At 40.5% G+C, this 16344-nt stretch overlaps 1 protein-coding gene and 1 long non-coding RNA gene across 2 annotated transcripts in view; both read right to left on the reverse strand.

Moving 5' to 3' along the window:
* Positions 1 to 5134, reverse strand: part of CA8 (carbonic anhydrase 8) — a 50247-nt gene extending 45113 nt beyond the window's left edge. Inside the window, exons 1-3 of the mRNA XM_059861039.1 lie at positions 4980 to 5134; positions 4483 to 4674; positions 652 to 776 (exon numbers count right to left, since the gene is read on the reverse strand). Coding sequence (XP_059717022.1) covers positions 652 to 776; positions 4483 to 4674; positions 4980 to 5058 — 396 coding nt within the window. The 5' untranslated portion in view covers positions 5059 to 5134. The remainder of the gene's footprint in view (positions 1 to 651; positions 777 to 4482; positions 4675 to 4979) is intronic.
* Positions 5135 to 5223: 89 nt separating this feature from the next.
* Positions 5224 to 16344, reverse strand: part of LOC132331773 (uncharacterized) — a 62484-nt gene continuing 51363 nt past the window's right edge. Inside the window, exons 3-5 of the long non-coding RNA XR_009487687.1 lie at positions 8844 to 8905; positions 6647 to 6810; positions 5224 to 6448 (exon numbers count right to left, since the gene is read on the reverse strand). This is a non-coding gene — a long non-coding RNA (uncharacterized LOC132331773). The remainder of the gene's footprint in view (positions 6449 to 6646; positions 6811 to 8843; positions 8906 to 16344) is intronic.

Raw genomic sequence — 16344 nt, forward strand, 5'->3', positions numbered from 1 at the left:
GTTCATTGACAGTTGTAAGCAATGAGACAGTGGGAAGTGAACACAAACTGCTGCTGGAGGGCCGGAGAAACAGGACTAAGCATTTTGTGTTGCCTATGACACAAACCCCATGAGGAGCTGAATTTTTTAAGACTGCATTATCATTTTGCTTTTGTTTCAAAATCGTGTGCTTTTTCAGATCTTGGAGAACATACAGACAACTATCACATAATCTTCAATTTTCAAGTATGTAAAGCTGTTTCATGAACAAATTGCTCTACACTTACTCCAAATTGACCTAAATTGTTATTATTCACCATGGAAATATTTCCAGTGGCTAGTTCTCCCCACCTATAGCTATTAGTCAAGGTGATATAGGAAGTGTTGAAATGGCAGATCTTGTTAGAACACTAATAAGAAAGAAGTTAATAATTCTGCAAGTTAACTTTACGACCAATTAATCATACAGTGTGGTGAGTGCTGGAGGCATTCTATTCCAGGTGCAGATCCTAATTTACCTGCACTAAAGCACACCCCAGGAAGACAGCTTTGTGGTTGAAATATAAAGCATGCAGAGCTAAAAGGAAGTCGCTTTTGGGCTACCAAGAATTCAGGCAATGAAATAAAATCTTTTGCATTTCACGGGTGTTATACAATGCAGAGCACTCTTACCTCCATGGGAAAGGCCTTAAAATTAACTGTGTGTTCAGAACCACGCTGGTTTTCTCTCCCCCAGTGAAATCGAACATCGTGCAGTTCAAACTCATGTCCCCGAGGTAATGGCCCCCCTATTAACACTGGGAAAGAAGATAAGTGGTAAAGAACTTGCCTTTCAAAGCAGACAAGACACTGAATATATTCTTCAAATACAACAAGGAGTCTGTGGCAATCTTCTATATTCTTAGGGGTACCAGAAAGAAGAGTTAAGTTAATAGACTTGTCACCTTTATTTCTGAAGAACTTTGCAGGTACAGAACATGAATTGAGGCAGTTATGAAAAACAGTAAAACTGCTGTCATACTGAACTCTTGGTTTTATGATGCAGAGCACCAAATAAAAGCCTTGTACCTTTACCAGGCAGAAGAGGGAATGTTTATTTGTCTTATCAAGACATTAACTGTGTGCTCTAAACAGATGGCAGGGGTTCTGAATTGAACTAGGAAGTAACCTCCAAGTTGTCCAAATGTTTAATTTCCATCACCTATATTTACTATGGGTCACAGAAATGGATAGAAAACTTTTGATAGCAAATATTTTTCTGGGTAAAGGTGTTCAGTCATATACCACCTGTCAGGCTTCTGAGATACTGAACGCCTCCACACCAAAATACAATCAAACCTACACACTGGAGCAAAACCAGCATACCTCATTTACTTAAATACAGCTTCCAGGCAGTCATGGGATTTCCTTACTCCAGTTTTTTAAACATCTGGAATTTCTTAAAAGCATCTGTCCACAATCACAACATGTGCACAAAAAAAATGTATATAGCTGCTCGATACTTTTGCATTAATAGAGACTTCCACCAGAAGCAGTAAAAGCAAGCAATTGTGAGGCCCAACCTGCTCTGGAATTAATCAATGGAAACATTTTGCCCAGGGATTTCTGAATCTGCTTTAGATCAAATATTACATCACAAGCTGGAGGTAACTTTCCACTAAAATCATTGCACATTGGCTTCCAGGCAGGGCTGAGTTTTATTTAAGGGCATTCACAGTCCTCCCCAGAACCCATTAAATTCTAGCTTCCGTTTCATAGACTTGGAATTAATCTTTTACAATCTCTGATAATTGATAAGGATTATGTAACTGCAGGAAATATAGCCTTAGGGAATTAGTTCCAAAATATATAGCTATTTTGACACACAAACTATACCACCTGAGCTTGGAGCAGAAGAGGTGGTGTAATACTAAAACATAAGTTAGCAAGGTAATCATATTACAATTGTACAAACACAAAATCAAAGGTATGAAACTGTAAAAAAAATGAAATAAAACAGATCAATTTTGTTTTTCCTAAGCTGGAGGGAAAAAAGTCAAATATTTCAGTTAATCCTCCTTTAATAATTCAACACAATTTATCTAACAGCCATTAATTAGAGTTTCTAAAATGAAATGTCCTAAATATAGTTATAGATTCAGATTTTCTCCTTAACCTTGATTTATCTATATTCTGTCTATAGCTATATCCCCTAGAGGGAAAATCTACAAATTCAGTGAACACTTGTGGAAACAACCAATTTTGAAATATTTAAGAAATCTGGACAAACAAAAAGAATAATGATACTCAATTAGTGCTTAATTAGGACAGTATAATAATAATAATAACAATCATCATCTCAATTAGGAAAATTGAGTGTTTTCTCTGTTTTAAAACATTGCTCTGAGAAAAACTGTAACTAGAACAAATGTTCTCTATATGATGTAGTTCTGGATCTCCAGGAGCTTCAAAGAGTTTATTTCCAAGGCTTCAGTTAGGAGACTGATCCTATGATAAAACTATTTCATAGATGGTCATGGTTCTTCCACCAAATGCACAACACATATTCCACTATCAAAATGAAAGCAGCTGTGAAAATGTTTGCAATTAAATAATGAGAAGGATTTGGAAACTCCATCTGGACTGCGTGTCTTGAATTAAAAGATAAAAACATTCACCAGTAATGACAAATTTATTTTTAATATGCATCTTAATCATACTTTACTTTTTTCCATAAAGAACTTTGACTGCTAACATTACAGTAGATGAGGATTTCTTGCACATTAATTGGACAGAATTTCAAAAGCATCCAGTGCTCAATAGTTCCCTACAAAATAATCCAGCTAAATGGATTTGTCATCAGAGATCTCCTGTGAGGAAAAGAAACTGCAGGAGTTTCTGCAATCCCTGAAAAATGGCCAGAATACTAGGCCAGGTTCAGTCACAGCTTATTAACTCTCTTCTCTTCTTGGTAGGTTTAATAAATGTTGTCCTCTCCCTCCCAAATTATTCCCAGTTTACCAAGGGAAAATGGCAAATTACATAACATTAAATTTAACAAAAATCTGAAACTAAACCAAGAGTTCCTAAATCATAATTCCATACTTCAGTCATAAACTTTTTCTCTATTTTACATTTTCTTATAATTCAAGACTCATCTGTCTGGCATCACATTGCATTCAAGTATAAAAGAACTCTTTCCTTTTTTTTAATTCTCTTAATGGTTTTGCAAAGGCATTTAGGTGTGTTGGTCTCATCTTATTAATCACTACTAAGTTAGAAACTGCCCTTGAAAATGTAGCATGGAAGGAGTTGTATTTTGGCATATGAATGATGAGGTCACTTGTGGTCACCCTCACTTCCTCCACAGGAGAATTCAAGAATTCCTGATCCTGCAGGGAGAACCTTATCCCTTGGGAAAAGAGCTCTGCTTCTGATGAAGGCAGTAAAACTGACTGGAAGTATAACATTTCTCTTTTATTGCAAATCTGCAAAATTCCATGGAAATAAACGTTCTGTGTTACAAAAATACATCGAAATTATCATAGAAATGAAATTATAAACCAAAGCATGATTATTAAGATAACAAACCCTTCATTTTTAAAAAGCTGTGTAAAACTAAACTGAGTCCCTCACTTACCACAGCTGCAGTTCCCAATACTACTGATTTCTCAGAAGGAAACAGAAGTTGGAATGTCTCATGGTTTGACAATGTCCAGCTGTTTAAATGCCCCCAAAGGGCTGTTACTAGCTAAGACTGGTTGGAATAACATGGAGGCTCTTCCAAAAACATGGTAAGAACTACTGCAGTGCTGGAAAGCAAAGAGGACTTTTTTTCCTCCCTACTTTCTTGCCGCCTTCCTACAGAATGGTTTACCCAGATGAAAGGTCTGGATAAGATATTGCAACTTCACTTATATTGGAATTGTTTCCTTCATTATTTTCTTCTAAATCGAATTTGATGAGTGACACCAAAAATGTTGTTCTTTAAGAAATGAGGACTGCCTTCTACTTGGTCCTCATCAATATTGTGAGCATGTATAACTGGTGTTTTTATCTTAAGCTGTCCAATTTGTAGGTAGTATTCAGAACGCACTCAAGTTAATGGGAAAAAACACTTTTAACTTACATAGTCTTTGAACCATGAACAAATCTTGCCAGGTGTACAGAACAGTTTGGCACTACACTGTCTTAGCAATAGTCTGTACTGCTTCTGAGTGCAGACAGCTGTTAATGCCAGGGGATTGGATACCACCACCACAAGAGGAAATTCTGGACCTGCTTTGAAGCAATCTCCCTGACCATCCAGCCTGGCATCAAAATCTGCAACTCCCATTGCAACACCTGCTCCTCTTCCTACCAAAGTCAATAGCAACACTCTCACCGGGCATAGTCCATGCGGAATGGGCACAACTGCTCTCGGCTGGGAAAGGCTGCTTTTCCTACACACCGGGACATGAGTGCAGTGAGTCTTCAGGCAACACAAGCTTTAGCCGGGAAAATCAAGGCCATGTTTCAGCATACCTGATTTTGACTTCAGGGCAATCTGAATGGAATGCCCGTCGTTGATCACTTCGCAGTCACGACACACCACGTAGTTCGGTGACAAACGCACTTCCAGGAGCGAGGGGTCATATTTAGCTTCTCTTGAGTTCAAATTAATGGGCGACTGGTACTCCCCGTTAGCATCGGGGAAAATCAGCCCCCACTCCACTCCTGAGGCACAAGGAAAAGCGGTCAGGGGGACCCGGCACCCCGCGCCGCGGGTCAGACGGACGCTGTCCCCGGGCAGGGAAGGGGCAGCCCGGCCGGACCCCGCGGCTCCGCGGCCGCCGCCCCGCGCTGCCCTCCCGCCGCCGGGGATGGACCTGCTGCGGGACGGCGCTTGTCCGCTCCCGGCGCCTCGGGACGGCCGGGGAGCGAACCCCGCTGTGCCCCGCCACCGAAATTCCCACACCGCCTCCTCCTCCCCCGGCAGCGGACAAAGTTTCTCCCCGGCGGAGTCGCCGCCCGCTCCTCACCTTCCTCGTAGCCCCACTCCGGAGGCTCCTCCCGGTGCGGCAGGGGCTCGGCGCCCTCGATCAGGCTCCTGTCAGCCATGGGCGGGCTGTGCGGAGTGCGAGCGTGTGCGGGGCGAGCCGGGCTGGCGGCGCTCGGCTCCTCGCCCGGACCTCCCCCCGCCCTCCGCCCCCGCCCGCGGGTGGCGGCGAGCGCCGGGGCAGGGGCCGGGCCGGGGCGGCCACCGGGCAGCGCTGGGAGCCGGTCGCTGTCCCAGCGGCGCGACGCCGCACGGCGAGCCAGAGGTGAGGTGGCAGCGGGCGTTCCCGGCGGGACGCTGCTCCTGAGCCTCCCTGCGTCTTCCTCTCCGTCCTCTGCAAGCTGCTTCCCTAGCCCGGGTGGGTGCGTGTCTCCACAGCTGCCGCTGCCCCTCCAGCTGGGCACAGGCGCTGTGTGCACCCGGGGACACCCAGGGAGAGCGGCTTTAACAAGGCGAAGGGCAAAGCCGGGACAGGTGGGGGACTACCTGACTGGAATGCAGTTTGGCATTGGGTGGATGGGTCCCACCCACTGTGGGTCCTGGTGGGCATCAGGTCAGACATGAGTGAGCAGTGTGTCCTTGCTGCAAAGAAGGTGAACGATACCTTGGGCTGCATTAGGCAAGGAAATTCCAACAAGACAAGGGAGGTGATCCTGTCCCTCTGATCAGCACAGGTGAGGACGCACCTGGGGTGCTGGGTTCAGATCTGGGCTGATCCAGTACAGAGAGATAGACCATACTGGAGAGAGTCCAACAAATGGTCATGACCATGGTTAAGGTGCTGGGCCATCTCTCCTGTGAGGACAGGCTGAGAGAGCTGGGACTGTTCAGCTTAGAGAAGGGCAGGCTCAATGGGATCTCACAGATGTGTACAAATACCCAAAGGGAAAATACAAAGAGGCTGGAGCCAGGCTCTTTTCAGTGGGGCCCAGTAACAGGACCAGTGGTGATGGGCACAAATTGAAACATGGGAGGTTTTTTTGAACATCAGGAAACAATTTTGACTGTGACAATGACTAAGCCCTGGCACAGGTTGCCCCAGGAGGTTGAGGAGACTCCATCCATGAAGATATTAACGTGAACACAGTCCTTGTTGTGGGCAGCCCTCCTTGAGCAGGTAATTCGGACAAGATGATGTCCAGAATTTCCTTCCAACATCAGCTGTTCTGTGACTGTGTTTACTCCTCACTACTTGAGCTCTGTGTCCCTTCTGCGGAGGAACGGAAACCCTCAGTGAGGATAAGGAAGCCACTGAAAAAGGAAGGGAGCCCACTTCTGCCCTTTCTGTCCTAAAGGAAGAAGTGTGGCATCAATTCCTACTGCAAATTATTCAAACATTGAAGGTTTGAGGAAATTCTCTCCCCAGGATGAAGATGCCTCAGTTCAAGGTTATGAAAGGACTCTTCATTCTCCTTTGAAAACAGCCATGTATGGAACTAGAGAATATTCATTCTGTCATGGGAAAAAAGGACAGAAGGGGCCTCTGTTATAGAGATCTCTTCTAGGCAGTGGCCCAAAAACTTGCATCAGTGACAGGAAGGGAAACGGGAATGTCGTACTGACAGTCTGCGATCCCTGACAGCAATCAGAAAATGCATCAGAGGCAGTCAAATAGCATTGCTAAAATTGTAAGAAGTGCCCTTTGCTTACCATCCTAGTCCACTTAAAGACAGTGACCAGACCTCCCTGAATTCTGGTATCCCAAGATGAGAACATCTTGATCCTGTGCTGTTGATCCACAAGGTTTGGTGTGGAGCTCATCAAGCTTCAGTGATCCCCAACTCAGCAGCAGTATCTGTGATTCCTGTGCAGCACTGACAGGGGAGCAGAAATTATCATCAGTGTGAGTGTGAGATGAAAAAAGAAGGACTAAGATGAAACTTCATTAATGAAGCAAGAGAGTACTGGTTCATGAGCTGCATGCAAGGTGAAAAGAAAATAGGGCAAAAGAAGTAGAGTTTACTGGGTTGGTTTTTTCAAGAGCAGAGAAGAAACACAAATTTCCTTCTGCAGTATCATACTACCCAAATTACAACAAGATGTGCAGTTTATTGAGGAAAAAACCCAAACAGATATTTTTCATATATTGAACACCTGACATCAGTACAAAGAGAAAACTCAGAAATTTTTAACAAGCATTTTAGTCACATGAGGTGTCATGTTGTATATGCATACCCATCTCCCATAGCCAACTGGCTTTATTAAGTTTTATAATCTTCTCACTTCTAAAACACACACCAGCTGCTTCCATTAATGTAGATTCCTTTGAATCATTGTTCAACCACATGGGGAAAAAACAAACATTACCCTAAATCATCATCTGTTCTAGTCCATCTGACTGGAAATTCATTTTCTTCTAAACAAGTAGTCTTATATTTTGGAAATGAACCAGACAGTCCTAGGAGGCTGGGTTCATTCCCTTAGTCCTTGAAATACAGTATTTCATTCATTCATGCTCTCTATTAAGTCCTTTCCTGCAGTAACCTTCCTGTGGGATGTCTGTTCTAGAATTTCATGCTTATGAGGGGCAACTTTATCAGACCTATGAGTTCCTGTCTTGCAATAAATACTTTTCATGGCTTTGCCATATATTTGTTGCCCTTCCTTTTAACCTTTCAATTATTTCCATATCCCTCTGCAAAATTAGGCATAGCAGGTAAATCTTTACTGAATAATTGACAATTCTTTATTCCTATATGTCTGCTGAGTAGTTTTTGTGCAAATATCCTGTTTCTTCTTCAGTATCTGTCAGGCACAGATTAGAGAATCAACAGATTAGATTCCACTGAAGATTCTGGGACTTCTTTAATGGTGAGGTATGTAAGTAATCTTGTGGAGTTTTTTTCTCCGCAAGGAAGTGGAGCATGGGACTGAGCCCTCACATTAAACTCTGATGACAAATTTGAATATTGACCTTACAAAAATGGATAAAGATGGATGTGGATATTGACCTCTGCACAAACCAATTCATTCGTTTATGGACCCAGCTTCAAGTAAAAGGGCTGAAACAATCAGGTTGAGATAGTGGCATGAGCTAAGATTTGTTCAAGATCAGTGGGATTTGATCTCCTTTAATGACGTAAGCAAACCTAAAATTGTCTAAGTTTGTGTAGAAACTACCAATAGTTGAATTTACAATGAAAAGATGTTAAATACATAACTATAATACATTTAAGTGCACTCTTATTCTGTGACAATGCGTTGCCCATGATGTTTGCTACATTGGCTAAACACACTGAAAAATCTATTGACAGGCATAGTTATGTCCCCCAAGCTAATATTAAATTGTTGAACAAAAAGTAGGGGAAGCTCAGCCAACACAAGCTTCACTAGTGACATAACACCTCATCAACAGAAGCAGGAGCAGGACATCTCTCTTCTGAATCCTGGCTCACCCTTTGATTCTGTGGAACATGCTGACTTCTTGTTTAACTGGGATTAATGATCACACCCTTTGATAGTACCAGGAATAAAAAGCTCAGGCACAGATCCAGGGCTTAGTAGTTCCTCTTTGAATTCACACAACAGTAGTTCAGAAGCAGTGTAGTCTCTGACATTCCTTTTGTCAAACAAGAAATGGCATTTTGAAACATGGTTAGTATAATACTTAATCCTGGTGAGACCCCAAGCAACTATTCTTCTGTTTTCTATATCTAGATATATTTTTTTGTTCTGCATGATTTTTAGTTTTTTCAGAAAATATACCTTCCTCAAACACCTTAAAAAGTATATACTGGAAAAACTGGGCCTGAACCAATATTCTCCATCTGAATGCTGAAAAATTTGTGACAATTCTCATTAATGACTAGAAACATTTTTTTAAGAGGTTACATGTCCACAGCTTTACTTTTTTCACCACTCTGAAAAGGGAGAGTCCAGTGCAGAGAACTGTACAGGTTGCTAAGAAATCTATGGGAAAAAAGAAAAGCAGAATTACATACAAGTTATTTTAGACTATACATTCCTACCTGCATGATTCTTTGCAGCCACGGAACTGACAGTTATTTCCTTGATGCAAGGGATGAGAAATTCAGACTCTGAGATGACCATATTTCCTATATTATCCACTTTTTTCTTTGCTGCCAACATAAAGTAGGTGAGGGCATGAAGGATTTGATATTTTGATGAGGAGGGAATTGTCCTATGGCGTATTAGAGCATTCCATTTGGGGTAATTTAGAGTCTATTTATGCTTCTGCAAGCCAGATCTCCGTTCTTGCCAAGGTTTCCTGAAAGAAAAGGCAATGTCCATACAGCAAGACAAGCAGCTGAAGACGCCTGGAGCATCTAGTTTTTCCAGTGAATAGGGCTTCCTATTTTTCTTCCTGTGTTGACTATGAGGTTGACCAGCAAATATCTCCCACGTGGTCTTGTTTCTATCTTTATTTCATGCCAGACTGAGTTCTCAAAGAAGTTTGATTCTTTTCCAAGTTTAGAAGTGTAAGCACACAGTTTCTGCATTTGAACTTTGAAGCACAATCTTAAATGTACCAATACTGAAAAATCTCTCTGCACGTTTTAAGGAACTAGTTCATTAGAGGGAATAATATTCCAGTATTCCTGGAATTATAATATTTGCCTATTTTTATTTTCTTCATCTGTAGTAATGTATTACAGAACAGAAAATTTGGTTGGGTAGTTCAAATAGTTCAAGATTAAAAGGTAAAGGGAGCCCATTTCCAATAAAGGGACCATTTATAGCAAAAATAAGCCATTCACAGTGAAAGACACTGTATATTTGCAAGTCAGGTTTACATTGGCAAATGCCATCCTGCAAACATTGCAAAAATATGTCAGCTGAATCCCAATTTCCCTTACATCTACACCAAGGGGTGATTTCTATGGCCTTGTGTGTTTTTATGGTCTGTAAGGGTAAATTTGCGCTTCCTGGTTTTGCCAGCTAATAGGAGAGCAGACTGGCATTAGACACACTTCACATGTTTCACTTTACAATATGCATGGTTGGGGTGGGGAATTTAAAGATCAACATACTGGTCTGCAAGTGTGTACAGACATATTTCTACAATATAGTTATAAACCTTTTACATGCACAAGTGATGGGAAAATGGGAATAAGCTACAAACCTATGGGTATAATTGGTGTGTGTTCTCCAATGTGTAAAACAGGACTATTATGGCTCTCCATGAGAATTTAGGCATACAGTTGAGGACATTAAAACTACAGGGGGACAGTGTCAAGCTTTTTAAAGAAAACACAAGTAATTGGAAGTCATTTTTAAGGACTGAAGAAACTACCATCAGAAGGGAGCAGAAGAAATAATAATAAAGTACAGTGTACTTAAAATATTAAAAAATTTAGAGAGTAATCTATGTAGTCTGCTGGAGCATTTCCTTTCCCTAAAAGGATCAAGCCCTGGGGGGAAAAAAATGTGTAAAGAATTACAAAAAATGGAAGATACAATAGGAATTGCTGATGAAGCAAAATAAGCACAAAACTAAAGTGAATTCCTGAAGACAACAGAAGACTAGAAGGGAAGTGAGATTTTTTCCGGCTACCAGGCTAAAAGGAAAAGCCAGTTAAAGGATGAAATGCCTCTGAAACACAGAATGCAAATTATAGTCAAGGGCCCTGACATGGTAAAACTCCTATTTCTTTATTTCTTTAGGAAGGAAGCAAAACTAATGATACACCCAGATGCAAATTAAAGGAAGAAGATGGGAAGCTCAGGGGGGAAATCTGCAATAAGGAGATGATAAATATGTATTTACCTAAATACATATATGTAATAATTTCAGATCTTTAACATTATATGAGATTCTTGAAGGATTATGAATTTCATCTAATAGCTATTGAAAAGGAGTGGCTCTTTGTCTGTGGAACTCATAGATGTTAAATCCACCACTTACAAATTACACGTTTCAAAGGGAACCACTGAATCAGGGAAAGATATAATACCTTCTACAGTCTAAAATAAAAGGAGAGGATGAGCTAAATAATGGGCCTGATCACTTTTTCACTAGAAGAGCACAAGCAGGTGTTGGCTTACAGGTGTTGGCTTTTCAGCTGGGAAGCTTGTGAGAAAGAGGAAGCACTGATCAGCATGAAGTGGCAAGGAGATAACAGCATAGTTGAGTTTGTAAAACGATGGTGAAAGGAGTGTCAGCTCATCATTCATTCTACTAAGTTTCACTTATCAATGTGCCAACATCTATAGCTGGCATGTGCTCCTGTGCCCTGTTCTGGAAAAGCTATGAAATCATACATTCAGAGCATAATCTTCTTTCTATATCACAAGTTATTACATTTCATGCAATTGCTCATGTATTGAGTTAATTATTTGGCTATCAATAAGTAATAACTTGTGTTTAGCCACAGCACATTTTTCAGAAATGCCTGACCTGAAGGCATCAAGACATGAAGAACTCATTACTTTGGGAGCTCATTCCAGTGGTTAATCTCTTTCGGTGTTAACTAATGGGTATTCAATTCTAATTTGAGTTTTTCTGGCTTTAACTCTCAGCCACTGGCTCATGTTGTGCTTGTTTGTCTTGACAGGAAAGCCTTTGCTTTGTGTTTTCTCTCTAATGTACTCACCTGTGTTAGTCTGGTCACCCCTGAGAGGTTTAAACAAAAGGAGCTCATTAACACTTACTTCAGGGTTAAAACCAAGGTATCTTGGGTTTAGCTTTTTTCTGTACATTTTCCCATTTTTCACATTAAAAACACAGACACTGGAATTCTCCCGAGTAGCTCTTGTTTCACCTCTATGTACTCATTTATTTCTTTTTTATCTGCACATAAAGAATTCACATTAGACTTTTTTTGCTCTTGAATCAAATATTGGCTCTCTTGTTTGTTGCGATTTAGTATAAACATTAAATCCTCTTTGTGTGTCAGGGTATCCAGGAGCCACACTACAGAATATGGGCACAGACTGCATTATCATTTTATGTTTTGTTGACCTAAAATGCCATCCATTTGAATGAGCCCTAGTCTTCCTTTTTAATCAGTATCTTGTACATTACTAAATCATATGCCTCAACAAATCTGTAATCTCATTATAGGTTTCTTTGACAAGACACACTTCCAGTAAAACTGTTGTCACTAGCATTAGTCCTCTATCAAGTTTTTATAACTGTAGTCCCATATCTTTTGTAGTTTTCCTGCTACTTTTATCAAACTAGAGAATAGTTACCTAAATTTTCTCATTTCTCTCTTTTTTTCCTTTAATATTTAAATAATGCTAACATTATTTATGTCTTATAACATTTTCCTGTATTTGTTAAAATGTGCACAACAGACTGAGGATCTGCTCAGCCAGTTGTTATAAAACTCCAGGGTTCTGTGAGAACCTGGTAAATACCTATCTAGGTACACAAGTTTAAATCAGATTTTATGTTATTGCACAATACCAGTTATTAATAAAATGAAAAATTCTTTGACCACTCATGATGTAAGCAGATCAAACTAATCCCCAAAAATAAAACCCCTAAAATATTTATGAATCTTTTATCTCTTTATCACCATCAAAAAATGCAGTCTCAGCCAGTAATGACTTGGACTTTCTTCTCTAATTAATGTAGTTTAAAAATTGTTACAAACCTGGTTACTGATTTTTCCTGAAGCATGCATCAATGTTTTTATAGCCTGAAATTTCTACTACATAACAATATTTGTTTAGTCTTTTTCTACTTACTTCTACTCTTTTTTTTTCTATTCATCACTGAATCAGAACCAGATTCCAAGTACTATTGCTCTATTTTTGGTTACAGAGATGTGTCACATTTTATAGTCAGTAAAGAGCTCCCTATTTTCGTTGACATTTTTTCCTTTTAAGTCATGCTGCTTGTAATCTTAGTGACAGATAACAAACTGTGTGATTTCAGTGTATGTACAACAGGAAACAAAAGATATGGAAAGCAGTTTGCAGTTTCAAAGTCCAGTGGCCAATTGCAGATACTAATTATGAAGGAGCAAGTACTGAAAAGGAGAGCAGGCAGTAAATGACAGACAGTGTGTCACTGTAATGCTGCTAGAGAGGCTCTTAGCTCACATCCTCAGTCAGGCAATTCAAAACTGATCAATTGGAACCTTGGAAGAGGAGATATTTCCATTCAGATTTATTTTTTACCAATCATTAATCGTGTGTCATGTAGCTAACTAGGAAAAAGCAGCTGATTTTGTTCGAATTTAAATGTTTTGTATAGAAACATTGAACACTGATTTCCTGCATTAGTATTCTTCCAGGGTGATAATATCATCGAAAATAATGCATTACTTGGCTCAGATTAGATATGTGGTAAAAAGAACCACAGCCTCAAAAAACTGAGACCTTGCACAGACACAGCAATGTTTGTATTCAGAAATGAAAAGGAAGTGGTAACCTTCCAAGCCACTGAACAACTTCAAACAGCTATCATTAAAAATAAAAATACTTTCCCCCACTGAAAATATGAAATATTTTTAAGAAATGCTCCAGATTTCTGTGCAGTAATTTAAAGCCATGTAGTGGCTCTAATATTTTATCAATGTCCTACAATGCATCTGTGTACTTCAGTTTTGAATAAAAAGGGCAGGGGGAAAGCATCAGAGAAGACTTCTTCACTAAAAAGAAGAGTTTGATATCAGACTTTTTATTCTAGTGAGTAGATTTTGTATTACAGTCTGCACCCTCCTGTTTAAGAATCTGAAACAGGCATTTTCTGGTTTATATTGAAACACGGGAGTCTTGAATACCTCTTCAGCTGCTTCCTAATGTTTGTTCCACAGGAAGGGAGTTAGTTCGTAGCATAATGTGCTTTGTTGTATCTGCATCAGCAAAGCAGATAAGCTCAGCCTCTCTTCATCTGAAAAAGGAACAGAGGAGTAGCACCAGGAGACAGCGCAATACTTCAGGATATTGTGAAGATTTCAGGCAACAAGACGACTTTCAGGTAAGCAGAAAAGGTCCTCTGCTACTTACATTCCTGTGCTGCTTCCCAAACTGCTAATTTTGGCACTGAAAAACTCTGTCTTGGGTGTACTAACATAGATTTTAGTGCTGGGTATTCCCTTCATACAGAAGATGGCTCTTCACCAGCTGTTCACTGTGACACATGTGGACCAGCATTACATGGAAGGGGCCAAGAGGGCTTTTTCCTGAAAACCTGATGCTGAGATTTGGCTACTTATGTACTTTGATTACACCACAGTTCTTTCCATAGAGACCTTATCACTTGAAAGGGCAGGCTCCTCATGAGTCCCGGCACGTTTCTTGCTTTGGCAGATCCCTCCTTAGAATTCAGGGAGGCAGAAGATACTTTTCAGGTCACAAGCATCATTTATTGCTTCTAGGGAGTTTTCTTGGACTGTCTACACTAGCACTTAGTAGAAGGCCTGCTGCAGTAGGACTGATGGCACTAAATCAAAGCACTGACAAAGCTTCTGAAGTACAATTCTTCTGTGTGCTTCCTGTGAGCACTTTCTCTCCTACCCTCTTTTACCAGCTCTGTTCAGGGCTGAACTTTTGGTACAGTCATTGACACACAGCTTTGTCAAGTTGCAATTTGCTTAGTAAAAGTGTGGAAATACAGGATTAAAAGCTTGTTGATCACAGAACTTGTTTGCTAGCACAGGGCATCAAAGCAAGTTGTTCCGTGGCAGTGCTTTTTCAGTGTCACGGGGAAAGTGAAATCCATGCCAGACAATGCAGTGCATCAAGCCCAGGAAGCTGCAGGCGTTTTTCTTGTAAACTTCTCCTTTCATAGTCCAAATCCCAGACACTGCAAAATCCCTGCAGTGTGGTGTTTCAAATGAGGTACACCAAGAGTGACAAAAAAAGTGGGCATGCTCTGCTAATGAGGGCAAATTGTGCCAGCTCTTTACAAATAGCGTGTTTCCACCCACATCAAACCTGAGAGATGTGGAAAGGGAGGAGAGAGAGGAGAGGCTATAGTGCTCTTTGCTCTTTTCTGCTCACCTCAGTCTGGCATCTTGTAGAGACCATGGATGATATTGTATCTGATCTTGCCCCCGTTAAAAGAGGACACTATTTTGTGTGGAAGGTGGATTGCCTAAGGGGGGAAATGGCAGTAGTCAGATTATCACCACACATCCAAACGTGCTCTCAGATATTGCTGCTGGCTTTAACAGCAGTAGGACAATTGGCAACAATCAGTTTGCGGTTTTCATTAGGTTTAGGAGCCTGGCTGTTATAAATTATAATATTCTACAGCTACTATCCAGGGTATTTATGTGTGTTTTCAGGCAGTGCTGCAGTGTAAGGAGAATATCCATTTTGGGCTTTCCAGTTTATAACAAATTTTGTAGTTTAAATAGCATTCAACTATGCCAGACATTTTTTCTAGTATTAGACATTTTTTTCTTGAGTACTTTCTGTGGTAACTTAATAAATCATTCCTCATATCCTCATGTTTAAATTATATTCCCATACACACTGCATCTATCAGAGCTGATGAGAGTGCAACAGGGCGTGCTCTAACTTCCAAAGAGCTGACATCTCTCACCCTCATTAGCAGGAACGTATCTAGAAGCTATAAATGCGTTCTAAAGATCCAAACATCACAGCTCCCTGTGACTTATTCACTTCCTGCTTTCCTCCAAAAGCAGCTGAAAGAGGCACTCTGCACCTGCCTTCTCCTTGTGCTGACATCTGTTTTTAAATGAGAAAGGAGGCAATGAATGTTAAGCTGAAGGGACTTTATTTATGATTGCAAAGACTCTCAGCTTGAAGAATGAGTTCAATTCCAGTGCCTTTCACCTTCCTTGCTACACAGAGAGACAAAGAGAGCATTCATAGACATAACACATGTGACATGGGGCAGTCTAATGGCATTAGAACTGTTCAGTGAAACGTTAATGAATTTACAGTGATGACAGCACTCTGTGCTAAGTGGTTTTCATAAGTAACCTCAAACACAAAAAAACAGTGAGGACTAAAACCTTTCCTTTTCTGACAAAATATAATCAACTTTTTTTTCTTTTTAAACCATTAGTCATTCCCTTGGTGTTTCTCCAGTCTCAGGTTCTTCTCACCAAGCTCAGATAAGACTGCAGTTCTTCCAAGCATCTGATGGTTCAAATTTATTTTTGCCCCTAATCTCCTGTGCTTCATGTTGCTTGCCTCAACAGCTGCTTAGACTGAGATATAGAAAAAACTTGCACAGAAAAAAAAAATGTATGATCTTGTCAGTAGCACTACACCTTTAATCCAACCTTATATTCACATCCTTTTCTTCACCAGTATACCTTCTTGCTGTCACATATCTGTGCTTACTTAAGTATTTGAGTGAGATGGATATGTGAGGCGTTAGATCAGATGTCAGCAAGGTTCTTGAGATGAGGAAAGATGGGAGCACTGGCTGTTTACACAAGCTTTTATCCTGCCTC

Source organism: Haemorhous mexicanus, chromosome 1 (genome assembly GCF_027477595.1).
Source record: "Haemorhous mexicanus isolate bHaeMex1 chromosome 1, bHaeMex1.pri, whole genome shotgun sequence".
In the NCBI taxonomy this organism is placed as follows: domain Eukaryota; kingdom Metazoa; phylum Chordata; class Aves; order Passeriformes; family Fringillidae; genus Haemorhous; species Haemorhous mexicanus.